Source organism: Stegostoma tigrinum, chromosome 17 (genome assembly GCF_030684315.1).
Source record: "Stegostoma tigrinum isolate sSteTig4 chromosome 17, sSteTig4.hap1, whole genome shotgun sequence".
Taxonomy (NCBI): domain Eukaryota; kingdom Metazoa; phylum Chordata; class Chondrichthyes; order Orectolobiformes; family Stegostomatidae; genus Stegostoma; species Stegostoma tigrinum.
The window spans coordinates 2125452-2143023 of NC_081370.1; the positions used below are offsets into that span (position 1 = coordinate 2125452).

A 17572-nucleotide genomic window follows, 5' to 3' on the forward strand; every position below is an offset into this window, starting at 1 on the left:
GCGTCTACGTGGCAAGTCCAGGACAGGTTGTCAGTTATCATCAGTCCTAGGAACTTGACATTCCCAACCCTCTCACAGCCTTCACTCCATTGATGCAGATGGGGGCGTGTTCTCCTCCTTTCTTTCTGAAGTCAACAATCAGTTCTTTAGTTGAGCCGACATTGAGTTATCATTGCTCTGTGACATCAAGCCCTCTATTTCCTTTCTGTATTCTGCCTCATCGTTGTTGGGGTACAGGGAGTACAGTAGGGGACTGAGAACACATCCTCAGGGATCTCCAGTGGTGTGAGAGATTGTGGACGAGTTGCTGTTGGCTATCTTCACTGATTGCAGTCTATGGGTTAGGAAACTGAGGATCCAGCTGCAGAGGGCAGGGCCCAGACCCCGATCTCGGAGTTTTGAGATCAGTCTGGAGGGGAGAATGACATGGATGGTGGAGCTGTAGTTGGTTGACAGGAGTCTGTCCTTGTTGTGCAGATGTTCCAGGTTTGAGTGCAAGGCTAGGGAAATGGTGTCTGCTATGGACCTGTTGTTATGTCAGTTAACAAACTGCGGGGGATTGAAAAAGGCTGGGAGAATTCAGTTGATGTGGGTCATGACTGGCCTCTCGAAGTACTTCATGATAAATGGAGGTCACAGCCACTGGGCAGCGGTCATTAAGGCACATTGCATGTTCTTTCCAAGGTACTTTCCAAGGTGATTGTGGCCTTCTTGAAGCAGATGGGAACTTCAGCTTTGCTTTCTTTCAGTTTATAATTCCAAGCTGCTCCAGTCAACTCAAATCAACCTACCCACCTCCTCAACAAGACATGTGAACACCTTGGTGAATAACACATTACTAAAGATTCTGAGAACATAAACCGAAAACACTAAACTAAACGCTTACACAGCCTGGCCACAAAACCAAATTCCAATATATCCTCTTGCAAGCTCAATGCAAATATGTTCAGGAAATCCCCAAATTTCTATACTACAGAAAATCCTACTGGTTTATATCCGGGCATTACAGAATTTGTTTTACAAATTAGTTTACAGTCATTGTAAACCATAGATACCTAATTACGGTGAACATCAATTATGAAAGTGAAGTGTCCTTGAATGAAGACTTTTTAGTTTGAAAATAAACTGGAGCTGTTAAAGAGTTTTGTATTTAAAATTAATCACACTATTACAGCACAAATATAACACAGCGGTATTCCATAAAATTATTTGCAGCTCTGCTTGTGCATCGTTATCAAAAAATGCTACACTGGAGGAGTGCAGGTATCTCAGAACTGTGGGGCTTATTATTGACATGAAGGTAAAAGCCAGGAAGATTTTCAAAGCAAGGATGTGAATTTAAAGTCAGGTATTACTTGACCTGAAGTCAATGCAGTTCAATGGGCTGAGGTGTTACATGAAAAAAAAGGCACACATTAAAACAAAAGGTGTCAATGGAATCAAGTTTATAGAGAGTTAAATATAGGAGGCAGGATAAAAATGCTTTGGAATTTACAACTCCGAAAGAAACATGTTGAGGACTTGCAGATAAGCTAAGAAACGGGCAGCCAGTTCTGAAGAAGGATCACTTGACCCGAAACGTTAACTCTATTTTGCCCTTCGCAGATGCTGCTCGTCCTGCTGAGCTTTGCCAGCAATTTAGCTTTTGTTCCTGATTTACAGCATCCATAGTTCTTTCGGTTTTTATTAAGGGGTGGAGTAAGGTGATATTAAATATGGAAATTGGCAGGCTTTTTGATGGCAAGAATGAGGGGTCGGGAGCTCAGTGAAGATCAAATATCAAAGCACCCTGCTTGCCACTCAAGTGGACTGCCTTGATATTGGATCCACAAACATCCACTCCCTCCACCATCGAGCTCAACAGCAGTGTGTACGACCTGTAAGATACATTGTTGAAATTCACAAGGCTTCTTAGACAGCAACTTCTAAACCACAACACTTCCATCTCAAAAAGGTCAAGAGCAGCAGATACACGGGAACACCAACTGCATGGCCCCACCAAGGAACATATCATTCTGAGTTGGAAAAATATCTTCATTCCTGCTGCACTGCTGGGTCAAAATCCTGGAATTCCCTCTGACGGCACTGTGAATCCACTAGCAGCAAATGAGCTGCAGTGGTTCAAAAAGGTAGCTCACCACCACCACCTTCTCAAAGGCAACTCGTTGCTGGCAATAAGTGCTGGGCCAAAATGGTGAAGCCCACATCCCATAAGTGATTTTAAGCTTTTTGAAAAAAATTGCAAACAACCTGGTTAACACTCAGACAGTTGTCACTGAGAAGAATGTAGTGAGTGGCTAGAGAGTGGAGCTCAAGGTGGGGACTGAAAACACAGATTGCAGGAAATTTTTTTCTGTTCATCATTGGATGTCAGGAAAATGTCCCGATGATTTAAGAGACAGTAGGACAGGCAAGAGAGATGGTAGCTGATGGCAGCAGTTCACATGGGAATGACTTGATCCAGACTGATTCTACATCCTGTGGAAGCTGGATGAACACAGCAGGCCAAGCAGCATCTCAGGAGCACTGCCTGCTGTGTTCATCCAGCTTCACACTTTGTTATCTTGGATTCTCCAGCATCTGCAGTTCCTATTATCTCTGATTCTACATCCTGATCTCCTGTTTAAGAGAATCTAACTACTGCAACATAGAAATACAGATAGAGGCTGACATAGGCCATTCAACTCCTCAAGCCTGCTCTGCCATTCTATGAATATTTCTCCAATAACACAATATTTGCATTGTGAGATCGCACGCTGTAGAAATTGGCCACGGTAAGTCGCATTTATAGGGAAGTTGAGACAGAAAATCACTATACTGCCGATAACAGTAATCGCTAAGTCCTGCCGGGAATCAATTTCATAAATCATTCCCTCCATGGCAAGAACAGCCTTCCACAGAAAAGGAGACCAAATCTGCACACAATATTCCAGGTGTGGCCTCACCAATGCCCTCTGTTCAGAGTTCAGAGTCAACTCTTTACTCAGTATTTAAGCAAGCGAACCCATTTTTCCCATGCCAGTTTTTGAGTCATGCATTTGTTTTTCTAATCTTATTTGCCCTATGCCAATTTTCAAGTGGCTCAGGTAGCAATCAACTGAATACTTCATTTGAGACCTGATTTTAATTTAGCACCTAGCTTCTTGTAATTTCTCAGTAGAACCTCTTTCCTAGTTCCACCCAAGTCATTGACATCAACATGGACAGCTAATGGATCCTGGCATTCCCACGGCACATTCTTCTCCAGCCCAGAGGAAATAGCTCAAATCCTGGCACCTAGCAGACAACTCAGCTGCCTGAACTCAAGATCTCTGTTGCAGAGAACAGCATCAATCCCTCTCACTATACTGTCCCCTAATACCATTATATTCTTTTCTTGGCTCTGGCCCCACTTGAATGGCTTCTGGAACCATGGTGCTTCTTGCAGCCTCACCTCTCATCCATACAGATGAAAGAAAACTTCAAAATGTTTGGCCATCGGCAAAGATCAAGGATGATACACTCATGGCCTCTGGGTCCCACTGCGTGCCTCACTCACAGTCACATCCTCCTGAGCCTGACCAAACTATCTGATCCTATCTTATGGGATGGGATCATCTCCTAGAATAAATCACCCAGGCAGTTTTCCACTGTTCCAATGTGCTGCACTGTCTTCAGTTGATTTCAGCCCACTGACTGAACCAAACTTCAAACAACTGCAGTGCTGTTGCCCTGAATCACGAGCATCAGAAGCTCCCACATCCTTCAGCCACAGCACATCATCTGCCCTTCCATCTTATTGTGTGTTAAATAATCATTTTAATGTATAATTAATTAATACTACAACTCCTTGTTAAACAGTGCCAGTAATGTTTATTGATAAAGACAATACTGGTAAAGAACAAATGGTCATAGGTGGTTAATGGCTTTGAAAAACATTTTTTCCAACATCAGCAGTGGACATTGTCCCCAGCATCAGTTACTTGAACCAAGCAACCCATGGCATTCCTATGATATCACTGGTTCCATCTTGAGGTTGAACAGCAAAAGGGTTAGCACTGCAAGACCAAAGGGAGTGATAATTGTACAAGCGAGGAAAAAAAAGTACGTCCAGGGGAAATGAGAATTACAGATTAATTAACAGGTGCTGACTGAAAACGGAAAAAAAAATCAAGACAGGAAAGCCAAAATTAGCACAAACAAAAAACAGGCAGAGGTTGTGGTCTGAAACTGCTGAACTCTAATGTTAAAGTTTGGGGAGCTGTATAAGTACTAACCGAAAATGAGGGTGCTATTCCTCAAAATTGCACTGAGCTTTACTGGAACAGTTTTGCAACCCAAGGACAAAAATGTCAGTCTGACAGAAAGGTGGGGTCTAAAAGGCAAGCTATTGGAAGCAAAAGGTCACACCTTTGGACTGAAGGGAAATGTTCTGTAAAGTGGTTACCCAATCTACATTTGACCTCCTTGTTGTCGAGCAGGCTATATAATGTGCAGGTATTTTAAATTGAAAGAAGAATAAATAAATAACTATTTCACCTGATAAAGTCCCTCGTGGTAGGTTGGTCCAGAAGATTAACTAACATGGCATCCATAGTGAATTGGCAAGTTGGATATAAAATTGGCTCAGTCACAGAAGACAGAGGGCAGTTGTGGAGAGGTATTTTTCTGACAGGAAGTCTGTGACCAGTGGCGTTTCACAGGGGTTTACTGAGATTGACGGTGGAATGGAGCAACAATGTTGTCAAGGAAATTATGACTTCAGAATGCTAAAAAGAGGGAAAGGTGTGTTGGTTTTAGCATCATGGTTGATTGGGGGGGGGGGGGGGGGTAGAAATGATTAGTTGAATATGGACAGTGAAGCAGGGAAAGACATTTTATCGTTTCCTTACTTGTTCCATTAACATTCATTTTGGCACTGCAACTCTAACAATTTCCATTTAAAATCTCCTGCATTCCAACCTGACACAAAGCATCCTTTTTGAGCTTTTACCAACTCTATCACTGTCTGTGTGTTTTAAAGGTCGTTATGTTTAAAACCTTTCCCAGCTCTGTTGAAACGTACATGAAACATTAGCATCCTTTCTTCTCCACCTACGTTGCCTAACCTACTGATTTGTTCCCACATTTCCTGCTTTTGTTTCACATGTCCAACATTTGAGGTATTTTGTTTTGGTACAGGAGGAATATGGATATGGGTGCAGGTTAATGCAAGTGATCAGAAATGGCTTTATCTCCAAGTGTAACATCATGGAAGATGGCAAGCTTGAGGTGATCATGCATATAGGTTCAAAAGATTACTTCAAAAAGAAACAAAGGGATTTTAGAGGAATTATTGAGCAAAGTTGATGCAATAACAAAGCATTCAGACCAACTCCAGTGCTTTTAATTTGTGAATTTTACAGGGCCCAAATGAAAATCAGATGTGCTTAGCAAAATGTCACAAAACGCAAATTTTAAATATAGCAAAATTTACTGAAATTTAATTTTAATAATTACAACATTGATTTCAACTTATTATCTCCAATGGTGAAGAGCAAGCTGTAGCTTTGGTGCCCCTGCAATTTCAAACCTGCAAATGCATAATAAATCAAAAAAGTGTCTCAAGTGTTCAATACCCAATAAACATAAATTGGATTCACTCTTAAACTCAAACGTCCACACAATTAAAAGAGCAGCTTCAAATAATAGCTTTTGAAGGGCCATTTGCATAGAAAACAACGTGCACCAAAAGTACTAGCATAAGCCACGTGATTCAACAAATTGTTTTCTATGATTTATGGATTAAATGTATTATGGTTCATCAGGCCTAAGCAAATATTTACTTAAAATATGGGCACGTTGTAAAATTTCTTTGCCCAATGAGACAATTTTTCTTAAAAGTCATCAGAATAGTTGAACTCTTACAGCAGTGTCTGGAGAAATAACACATTGCCTTCAGCTGCAACTCCCTGAACTTCTCTCACTCCTTCTTTGGTTATCTTCCTCCATGTACATTTAAAAGAAAACTCTCTCTTCCTTCCTATCACTCAAACATTTAGCCAAGTGGGATTCCTGTAAATGGTAGTTATATCCAAAAAAAAAAGACCCTATACAGACAACAAATAAAACGAACGTCATCTACAAAATACCTTGCAAGAACTGTGACAAACACTACATTGGACAAACTGGCAGGAAGCTAGCCACCAGGATACATGAACATCAACTAGCCACAAAACGACATGACCCACTATCACTAGTATCCTTACACACAGATGAGGAAGGACACCACTTTGATTGGGACAACACATCCATCCTAGGACAAGCCAAGCAGAGACATGCACAAGAATTCCTAGAAGCATGGCATTCCAACCGGAACTCCATCAACAAACACATTGACTTGGAGCCAATCTACCATCCCCTGAGAAAAAGAACAGGAAACGACATCACCAACCCAAGGAAACCTAACCAGATAAATAGAAAGCGGGACATAACACCAGCGCTTCGTCGGAGGCTCACTGATGATGTTACCCAGAATGGTGACGAAACGTCTGAAAACTAACCTTCCAGCTCAGCGAGCAAACTCACATCCATATCCAACATATTTCTCATTACCTGAGCTTTTCAATGGGTCCCTTCTTCCCTCTATCTCCTCCAAAACCTCTAATTTCCTTTGTTTTAAATTTGTTCAGAGGATCTGGGTGTCAATAGCGAGGACACCATTTATTGTCCAACACCAGTTCCCCCAAAGGGAAATTAAAGAGTTAACTCCGTTACTGTCAGTCTGAAGCCATATGTAGGCTAGGAGAGACAAGGATGGCAGACCTTCTTCCCCATATGACATTAGTGAGCTAGTTGGGTGTTGACAATAATCAAGATAGTGGTTACACAGTCACTATTAGACTGGCTTTTCTTAATTATTCCAGGTTTTTAATTTAATTCACTGAATTTAATTGAATAAAGCCACCTCCCCAGAGTGTGAACGCAAGGTTCTGGGTGACTAGTCCAGTGACACTCCCAGTATGCGATGGTCTTCCTAGAACATGTTTCTGAAGTGATATTCTCAACCTCTGACCTTTATAACAATCAGTGTTGGCAGCAGCATGAGGCGGACATGGAGCAGAAATGAAATGGACCCCAACATCAGTATGTAATAGAAAAAATAAGGGGGTAGGTTTTAGGGAAAGGAGGGAGGTTTGTTTTGCAGAGATAGAGGCAACCTATACTTGGCACATGAATGGGAAGATGTTGGCTGAAAAATAACAGGTTTCCAATTGTAACAGGCAGAAAAGTAAAAAGGACACCCAGGCAAACATTAACAGCATTCGCATCTTATAAGCGGCAAAAGATTATTAAAAATTCAGGGAGAAATTGGAATATGAAAGAAAACCAGCAAATGTGAATATAAAAATTCTACAAGTATATGCAAAGTTCACAAAAAGGGACTTGCAAATGTAGCATATTCAGCGTTCCAAAAGGCATTCCATAAAGAAGGCACCAGAGAGGGGTTACTGCACAAGCACTCATGGCGTTGGGGGTAATCTACTAACTTGAGTAGAGGATTAGCTAAGAAACAGGAGGCAAGATTCAAAGTTAAAGGGTCACTTTGAGGTTTTGCAAATTGTAGGAGGTAGAATAAGGAGGGATCAGTGCTGGGGCCTCAACAATTCACGATTCACAATCATGATTTTGATAAAGGGAGTGACTGCATTGTATCTAAACTTGGTGAAACAAAAATAGGTAGGAAATCTTGTTTCACTGTGTACAGTAGATAAATACTTTAAAAGTAGATTTGTTCAAAGAATAGGCAAAAACTGAGCAGAAGGATAATAATATCAAAAACCATTTGGCAGGAAGAATAGAAAGTCAGCTTTTTTTTTTAGGAAGTAAAGAGAGAGGGATGTGTCTTTATAAATAAATCACAAGAAGTTGGCATCTAGGTACAGCAAGTAATTAGGCAGACTAATGGAATGTTGGCTTTTATTGCAAGGGGAGTATAAAAGCAACAACCGTGTTAGGCTTCAGCGAGACAACACCCATTGTACATTGTACATTGTACCATGTAAAGTTTTAGGGTCCTTAATGAACAAGGGCCTTAGTTGCATTTTTATAAACCCTGACTTGACAGAATCATCTCTTCATATTAAATGCTCCTGTCTGCAAGGACTGCTTCTTCCCAACAGATCCCAGCAGCTCAGTATTCTCCCCAAGATGCAAAGCAACACCTGTAAGCTCACAAGTTCATGCTCTTGTTCAGGTTTGATCACATCAGTAATTTTCCAGGCATTTAGCATCCACTGAGTTTCACAAAATTTTCAATGTACTACTTGTTGCTTCATTATTTCAGTGCTGCATACCATCTGGGCTTAGGAGCATGAACCACGTCAAAGAGCACCCATTATCTTTGAAACTGATATTTTTACATACACATCTACATATTAACCAATTTTATTTAATCATCCTTCCATTATGTTTTACTTTCTTCCCTTTTTTTTACTGCCCATTTGTCTACCTCTTGAATGCAGCAACTTCTCTTTGAGTCTCAGTTCCATGCGCTCAGAACATCTGCGTGGAATTATTATTCTCCACTTCCCTATTAGTACACGTGAAGAAGCCCACCTGGGTTTGGTAAATAGCCATCCGGGCTATAAACCTTGGCTAGTCTTCCAGCTCACTGATGTTTAATTAAGTACCATGAATTGAAGTACTGTGGTTGCCAGCCACCTCTGCAAAAGTTCAAAGCTTGAAGCTTGAATAGATCTACATGCCACTAAATACCTCCCAGAAAATTCAAAACTAATAGTATACAAAGTCAGGCAATTACCTGCTGGTTTGAAGGATTGACAATAGCAGTCAGGAGGTTATGGCCCAGTGAATCGAATCTTACAAGTCTGTAAAACACAAGGACAATATCATTCACTCATGTAAAGTGTATTTAAATCGACAGACACAAAAATTGGCAAAACTAGTGGTGGCACAAACACCAAAGTTTTCTGAAATCAGCTTTCATAAATACAGAAGCTCAAAAGTATCAATCAAAAAAATAGCATTTAATATACCAAGGCATCATATCACAAGAAGTTTAGGAAATATTTTTTGTCATCTCAGGTAAATCTCTAGCACAAGCTCATATAATCAATTACAAGATAACAAGATATTTACATTTCCCTTGTTCCTTGAATGACAGAACAGAATCATACAACGATTATAGCATCAAAGACCATTCTGAAGAAGTGCAATTTATCTCGTCCCTCTCCTTTCCTGCCCTACACTGTTTATTCCCTTTTGCTGGGTATTCAATTCCATTTTGAAAGTGAGAATTGAATCAGCCTCTACCATCAACTCATCACATAAAAAAAAGACTTTTGCTGCCTTTGAGTGATGACTAATTGTCTTGTATTGTTGTCGCCTATTTCTTGAACGTTCCACCAATGTCACCAGTTCCTCTCTGTCTACTCTGAAAATACCGCATGATTTGGGCACTCCGACCAAATCTCACCTTAACCTTTTTTTCTACAAAAAGAATATCCCTGGGTTTTCCAATCTATCCTCACAACTGAAGTCCCTCATCCCTGGAACATTTCCTGTATATATTTTTTCTGCAACCTCTGAAGCCTTCGCACTATCCTCCTCAAAATCCCCAATACTGCCAGCTTTGTCCTCTCAAATTATGGCCTGTACACCCAAGTATACGTTATCACTAAATAACAAGAAAATCAATATTAACCTCTGGGGCACCTCATTGTTTGTTCACACTGTACTACGGGGGCTGTGAGGATGGTGTGGGTCTCAGCAGGATGCTCTTTAGAGGGCTGGTGCAGACTCAATATGCTGAATGGCCTCTCTCTGCACTGTAGGGATTCTATGAATAATTGAGTTTTCAGAAGTATGCAGCCAGCAATTCCATGTACCTAAATGACTTCTAAAGTCAAGTGAAAAGAATAATTAAGTTTTCTTCTTCAAGTCAGATACTGTTCTTGCCAGGCACCTGCATTTGCATACTTTCTAGCACAGCTTGTTGCTGGCTTCGGAGCAAAAACTGACTAAAAATTTTTCATTATGTGTTGACTTACATTTAAGATATATGACTGACTAATTGATTAAGGGATGCTTAATTGGAGGGAAATATATAACTGGACTTGGATTCACAACACAGTATGTTCAAATTGCTCACAATTAGTCCACTATTCACCAAAAATCAGTCAACTGTGCTGCAAGGTTTCTAAATGCCCCCAGAATCCAGTTGTTAGCAATAATTTTATCCTGCAAAGCAAAGAAACAGCCAAAGTTCAGAAATGGAATCAACTGTGTCAAAAGCACTCTCTATTTTTGTTCAATTCAGAAGAAAAAGATTTGATGATATCAAAGGCCAATTATTGACAAATAAAACATATTTTCAATACTGTACATTACTTTTTACGATAAATCCAAAACCACTACTGCCAATTTAAAAGCAGATAAAATACTGAATAGCTTCTAGCAACCAACATGGGATTATTAATTAAAATAATGACAATCAGATTCTCAGAAGGAAAGTAAATATCCACAGAGTGTGGAACAAATCCATTTATACAAGAGGCTGAACAAAGATAAATTTTCAAACACAGCTCAGTACAGAGCAGATAACAAGGTGTGGAGCTGAACGAACACAGCAGGCCAGGCAGCATCAGAGGAGCAGGAAAGCTGATGTTTCGGGGCTCGACCCTTCTTCAGTAAAAAGGGAAGGGGAAGGGGGCTCTGAAATAAATAGAGAGGGGGAGGCGGTAATTGAAGGTGGATAGTGGAGCAGATAAGTGGAGAGAAGACGGACAGTGCAAGGAGGCGGGGATGAACCTATTAAAGGTGAGTGAAGACAGGGAGTTGGGATGGGGGTTGTGGAGTGAGGAGGGAGCACTGGATAGGTGGGAGGGAAGACAGACAGGTCAAGGAGGTGGGGATGAGGCTAGATGAGGTGAGAGTGTAGGTAGCAAGTGGGGGTGGGGGTTGGTCAGTAAGGTGGGAGGAGTGGATAGGTGGGAGAGAAGTCAGACACGTCAAGGAGGCGGGGCTGGTCTTGGGATGAGGTCAGGAGTGGGGAGATTTTGAAGCTTGTAAAGTCCACATTGAGACCATTGGGTTGTAGGGTTCCAAGGCAGAATATGAGGTGCTGTTCCTCCAGTTTTCGTGTGGCATCATTTGGCACTGGAGGCAGCCCAGGACGGACATGTCATCTTGGGTGGGGGTATGGTCATTGAAGTGGTTCTCAACTGGGAGGTGTTGTCATTTGTCACAAACCAAGCGCAGGTGTTCCATAAAGTGGTCTTCAAGCCTCCGCTTGGTCTCCCCGATGTACAGCAGGCCACATTGGGAACAGCGGACACAACAGACCACGTTAGTGGATGTGCAAGTGAACATATAATTAGAGATGGGTAAAAAATATGCTGGCCTGACAAGTGACGCCATTGTGAAGAAATTTAAAAAGATACACCTTCCAAGGATGTACTACAATGATCAGGATGATGTTAAGCCATTGTGACACAAGGACAATTTGACACTTACGAAGAAGTTCTCAACAGGCCCACGCAGAACCCCTTATTCTGTTAGTAAAAATATTTTGGCTTTATGAATCTATCAGTTAGCGACATACCTCGATGGCGATAACACAGATGACTGAAAGTGAAGTAGTTCTTTCTTTTATATTATAATGAGATCCAAATCAAAATTCTAACCATTTCTCACTCATCCCATCTAGATGACATCGTACGTGCATTCCAAACTACGGTTACTTTGTCCAACTGTGGCATTCTCAATTTGCATGACAATTCAGTAAACTAGATTCACAACAGAATCACTCAACAAAATCTCTCAAAATGGGTCATTTCTGACCCTTGCACCAAAGTCTTATTTCACACAAAATATGAACTTTGTTCTTCTCTCCACAGAAAAAGCCTCACTGGAGTTTATCCAGCATTTCCTGGTTATGTTCCTACCACTGCCATTTGAAAAATTGAAGGCATTTTTAATTAGTAGTCCTTCGTTAAATAGCTTAGCCTTAACCTCAAAATATGACTTGAATTGGATATAGTGTTTCAACTGCAAACCAAAACAGCTTTTTAACCAAATATAGAATACTGTCAGCTCAACTACACATCAAAATAATTTTATGACAAAGCTCACATGTTAACATAGTAAAATTTACTTTGCCAAAAGCGTCAAATGTAATGGGCAGTTGTCAAGAGACAGCTTTATGCACACATACCTGACCCGCTCCATTTCACTTGCTGTTTTCACCACCGCAAATGGCTCTCGTCGACTCCAGTCCCAGAAGTGGATCTCATTTGCAGTAGCTATCAGTAGGAGTTGTGCCATAGGATGGAAGGCTAAAGATGCTATGGCCACATTATTCTCAGTAAACCAACTCTCACTGCCTCCCTGAAAGAATAGCAAATTACTGAAGAACATTTGTGATAAATGTTTAGTAATGACACTTATCAACATAATGTCTAATGACATAGCCCTGAATTTTGTACAGAAGCTGGGAAGAAGAGCATTTGAGGGATATCAATTACATACTTAGTTCCTGCCAACTGCCTTAGTCATCTATCTCACTCAAGTCAGCCCATCACTGAGATAGTGACCCAGGGCAGCCATCCATGAGTCAGTGCCACAAAGCTGCCAGAAATGCAAACTCAGCACTCAATCAAGCATCTTTCTGCAAAATCTAGTCAATAATTAAAGCAGTTTTCCATCATGCGAAAGCACACAGTAAATACTCATTTTCTCATTCTGACTAGCTGATTACTTCCAACACTTGAATCATTGTTTGCACCAATGAGCAATCAATTATTTTCTAACCTGCACAGACTCTCATATGCCTCTTGTACTCGTGCAAGCTAAAGTTTTCACACTTACGTGCAAATCCCATATTCGAACTTCCCCATCCAGACAGCCAGATGCCACAAGCCCTTGGATGGTGGGGTGAAAGGTCACACACCAAGGTGTCCTTCTATGACCCACTAGTGAATGAATACATCTCCCAGATTTAACTTCAGTGATGTAAATATTGTGATTTACATGGGTGGAGGCCATCAAAGTCCTAAATAAAAGGTCAAAAGAACAGTCAAGCACTGGATGGCTGTCAAGTGTACTGGAACATGATTTACAAACTGAACAGTGATCTAGACTCATTTGTCTATAATTCTTGGATTTAGTGAACTAAAATGGAAGATTGGTCACATTTACAAATATTGCATCCTTTGGAAAATATATTGGTAAATTACAGATCTTCTTTTCCGATCTTCACTCTATTGCACATTTAACTCAGTTGGAATTGAAGAGAGCATTGTGGAACACATTTAAAAAAATGACCGAAACCAGATTTTGGTGCAACATGAAAAACTGAGATACACACAATTACAATGAGGCTAGAGAGAAGTGTAAGAGGGTGGAAGCAAGGATGCTATTGATTTTTGAACTGTTAGCCCTGTTCTAGCGTAAGAGGGTACAACAGTAAAAGGTCTCATCCACAATCTGTCAGCAATATACCCAAAGCAGACACTACACAAAATGTAAAGTTTGGAAATGTTCAGTACTTATTATTAAAAGGCCAAGTAATCAAATGTCATATGAAAAGTATTTTCTGAAGTGTTGAAACAGTCCTAAGCCATTTGCTCTATTCACTCCTATTGAACCAAAAGATACCAACAATTATTTATGTTGACATTTACTTCTCACAGAATATTTCAAACGACACGGTATTAATACTGGCTTTTACTCACAACTTCATTCTGTCACAAGTAGTTTGTGTTTCATTTATGTATTATACCACAAAGAATGAACTCATTTAGCATATCTGCTCTTACAAGAATGTCTAAATTAACTTTGTTTAATCATGTCTGGTTGGCAAGTCATTATATTAACAGCAAACAAAGCAAAGCAAACAAAACATGAAGTCGACAGAGCCCATCATCTCAAACCTCGCTAGCCCATCATTTTCAGAGGCTTGCATTACAAGGCAGTTTTAATAATTGTTATGGGGCGGAGGCGCTTGTGGTGCAGTGGTAGTGTCCCTACTGCTGAACCAGGAGGCCATGGTTCAAGTCCCACCTGCTCCAGGAACGTGCAACAGCGTATCTGAACAGGTTAACTTTAAAATATCTACTTGTAAGGGTGATTGCGATGCAGTAGCTGTGTCCCTACCTCTGAGTCTGGGGAACTAGGTTCAAATCCCACCTACTCCAGAGGTGCGCATTAACATGGGTATGAAAATGATGCAGACATAATCCATTAATACTGATGGATTGAAATATTTTCTTCTTAAAAGTAGGCCCTTTTGCAAAATGACTCAAGTTCTTATACAATGCAAAGACAGAAATAGCCTGCTTTGTGCACCACTAATTTCCATCATTCCTTCACTGATGACCATGTCTTTTATTCCCTTGGCCCTAAAACACTTAAATTGCCTCTCTTGCCCTCTGCTCTTTTTAAGGTCTTCATTAAAAGTAATCTATTTGAAGAAGTTTACCTCACCTTATATACAGTTGGACTAAGGAGTGCTAAAATTTTGCATAATATTCTATAAAAGCACTTTAGGACATTTAGCACTATTTCAGATAATATGTAAATTCTAGTTGTTCTTAATTAGCCTCTTTCTGGTATTTCTGAGTAATCAGTAGTTGGTAAAGAAACAAAATATTCAACTGCATACAGCCTTTCAACACAGGGCATCCCAAAATATTTCGCAATTACCATATTATTGTTAAAATTATAGTCGCATTACCAAGAAAAACACAACCAATAACTTGCTTATAGCAATGATCTACAAACAACAATGAGATGATGAAACAATCTTTGTTTTAGATGCATTTTTTGGAAGTTAAATCCTGGGCAGTTCATTGCTGGAGAATATTCCTCTCTTCCTCAAGTAATGCATCCGACCCTTCACATCCACCTTGATTTTCAAATGTTAACGGTCTCAGCTAAAAGACAGCACCTCCAAGATCCTGTTTCAGAACTGCATGAAATTGTTGGTAAGAGTTATGTAAGAGAATGGGGCTTCAAGCAATGACTTTACCAGAGTGCCACCACAGCGTCAGGAGGCTCCCTTGACAGTGAAACGTGAAGATACTATTGAAGCAACCATGAAATTAAAAATCACATCGTTAAACTTGTTTATAGATGGTAAATTGAATAATTTTAAAACCTAGTCATTATTTTATCTTTAGCAAGAAATTAATAGGTTTATCAGTTAACATGGAATCATCTTGTTTTATATCCATCATTGCAAGCAAATCAATTACACTGGTACCTACCTGTCTGGGCTAAATGCCAGGAGGAAAGTTGATCGGGGACTGTCTGGAAGATCTACTTTCTGTAAACAAAATTGAATCAAGTCAGTGCTCAATGCGCTAGAATATTTGCTTTGTGCACTGCTGCATCAAAACATCGTTCAGCAACATGGGTATATGTTGCCCAATTTGCAGTGTAATTGTTCTTTCCAGTAAAGACAAAGTTTCAGCTAGAAGACACGACAGTTCACTACAGTGTTAAATCTTACAGTTCAGGATGTCCTAATCTGCCTCAACACCTGTGCCTCGTTGCACGATTCAAGCCAAGACTGGAATCACAAAGCACAATTAGTTTGAGTATCCTTGCATTTAATGATTTTTTTTTTAAAAAAGCAACGTTCTGTTCTCTGTTCTTTTTTTACAGCTGCGAATAATCAAGCCACGTGTGGTCAGGTGAGAAAAAAAAACACACTCAATGGAGATTGTAATGCTTGGTGATCTGCACGATGAAAAATGGAAGTTTGGGTGAGATGAGAGGCACCCATCACCAACAAAAATTGTTGCAGCATCTGGCAGTTTAGGGCAGAGAGAGGAAAAAAAAAATCAAGGTACAGAGGAAACAAAACATTTACAAGCAGCATCACTGATCAAATATATTGGAGGAACTAGTGTTTTGCACCATAATCAACACAGGCCTATCGAGTATAGCACAAGGTGGTATCTAAATATCTCAACTTTCACTGCATTTGGTGGAAACATAGTGATAGATTGGACAAAATTATGGCTCTAAAGGAGAGGTAGAAATTATTCCTGCTAACCAGCCAGAACAGCACTTTGTAACATGCAAGACTACAGACCCAGTGCTAGTCCGAACAACTGGAATGGACAGCTGGTCTATTCTGACAGCTCGGACATGATGGGCTGGATAACTTCTTCATGCACTGCAATTTTTTTCTGTTTCCATTATTTCATAAAGGCTGATGTATTCAGGATTTAAAGAGGAGCACAGTACTGGTAATATCTCAAAGTAAAGAAACATGCCCCCAAGCAGAATTATATGAACAGTTGTTGCTCGCTTAAGAGAGCTATGATGTAACTATAGATAGGACAAGTTGGTTTGGAATTAAAGGTAAAAAGGGTATGTTTTTGTTCACCTGACTTTCCCATTGCATCCATCGTGTCTTGTCCTCCACTAGCTCCTCCAGACACCTTTGACAGCCCAGCTCTTGAGAGCCACGTTCTCGGCTGGTCAAGATTTGAATTGCATTCTTGCAGTCAATGCTCTTCATTGCTATTGAGCTCAATCTTCTGTAAACACAGCTTCAAGGGGCTGGGAACTCAAGATCATCAACTCCACTTTGAGGCCATAAAGAACACATTGGACAACGGTCATTAAAAACTATGAAAGGAAAAGAAATGGACAGTATTAGCTTACATAGAGCTGCAGATAACAGGGTTAATTTCAGCTAATTTCAGTAGGTTTTGTGCTCTTCTATCATTCGGGATCTTTGTAAACTATGAAAGCAGGAAACACGGTTAAGAAACATTTTTATCAAATGATACCAACAGCTTGTGTTTAGTACTCGAAATGTAATAAAACGTTCCAAGGGATATTGGAGTATCATCAGATGTAATTTTGACAACAAAAAAATGAGACATTAGGACAAAAGACCAAAGGCTTGGTCAAAAATAGAGCTTTTTAGAAGCATCTGAAAATGGCAAAAGAGAGAGAGATAGGCAGCTGTACGAAGGGAATCCGAATTTTTGAGCTGGAGTGTGGAGATAGGGCTACAAAGAATTGGAGTTATCAAAATCTGGGATGGTCAAAAGGTTAGAATTAAAACGAGTGCATCAGGAAGTTGAAGGAAATTACCAAAACAGGTAGTGAAAAAGCTATGGAGAGACGTGACAATGTGTTGAGAATTTTAAAGATTAAGGCTTTTTTTAAACTAGGACCCAAAGACCAGCAGTTTGCCCAGAATGCAGTGGAATAGTCAATACTAGATGTCATGAAGGCCTAAAATTGGGTTTCAGTTGTAAGTGAGTTGGACCAGGCAGAATTGGGTAATGTTATGAAGAAGGAAGTCTTTGAGATCGTCCAGATCTGTATTCAGAAATGCAACTCAAGTCAAACATAATGCCAAGGTTACAAACAATCTGGCTGAGCTTCTGAAATGAGCCAGAAGAGGGAATGAATTAGTGACTGCTAAATAAAGTTTACAGCAGAGGTTAAACACAATAGTACTTTTCCTTCCCAACATTTAGTTGAAGAAGTTTCTGCTTATCTAGCACTGCATGTTGATCAAGCAAACTCAAAAGTTAGAGAAAGTGAAGCAGTTGAGAAAAAA

At 40.1% G+C, this 17572-nt stretch overlaps 1 protein-coding gene across 5 annotated transcripts in view; it reads right to left on the reverse strand.

Moving 5' to 3' along the window:
- The window catches only part of LOC125459423 (activating molecule in BECN1-regulated autophagy protein 1-like), a 331981-nt gene that overhangs the window by 290383 nt on the left and 24026 nt on the right, over nt 1–17572 (reverse strand). For all 5 annotated transcript variants that reach the window (XM_048545862.2, XM_048545859.2, XM_048545863.2 and 2 more), the window contains 5 exons: nt 16379–16623; nt 15249–15307; nt 12850–13033; nt 12197–12369; nt 8783–8849 (listed from right to left, as the gene is read on the reverse strand). In XM_048545862.2, the coding sequence (XP_048401819.1) occupies nt 8783–8849; nt 12197–12369; nt 12850–13033; nt 15249–15307; nt 16379–16513 (618 nt within the window). In that variant the 5' untranslated portion in view covers nt 16514–16623. The remainder of the gene's footprint in view (nt 1–8782; nt 8850–12196; nt 12370–12849; nt 13034–15248; nt 15308–16378; nt 16624–17572) is intronic.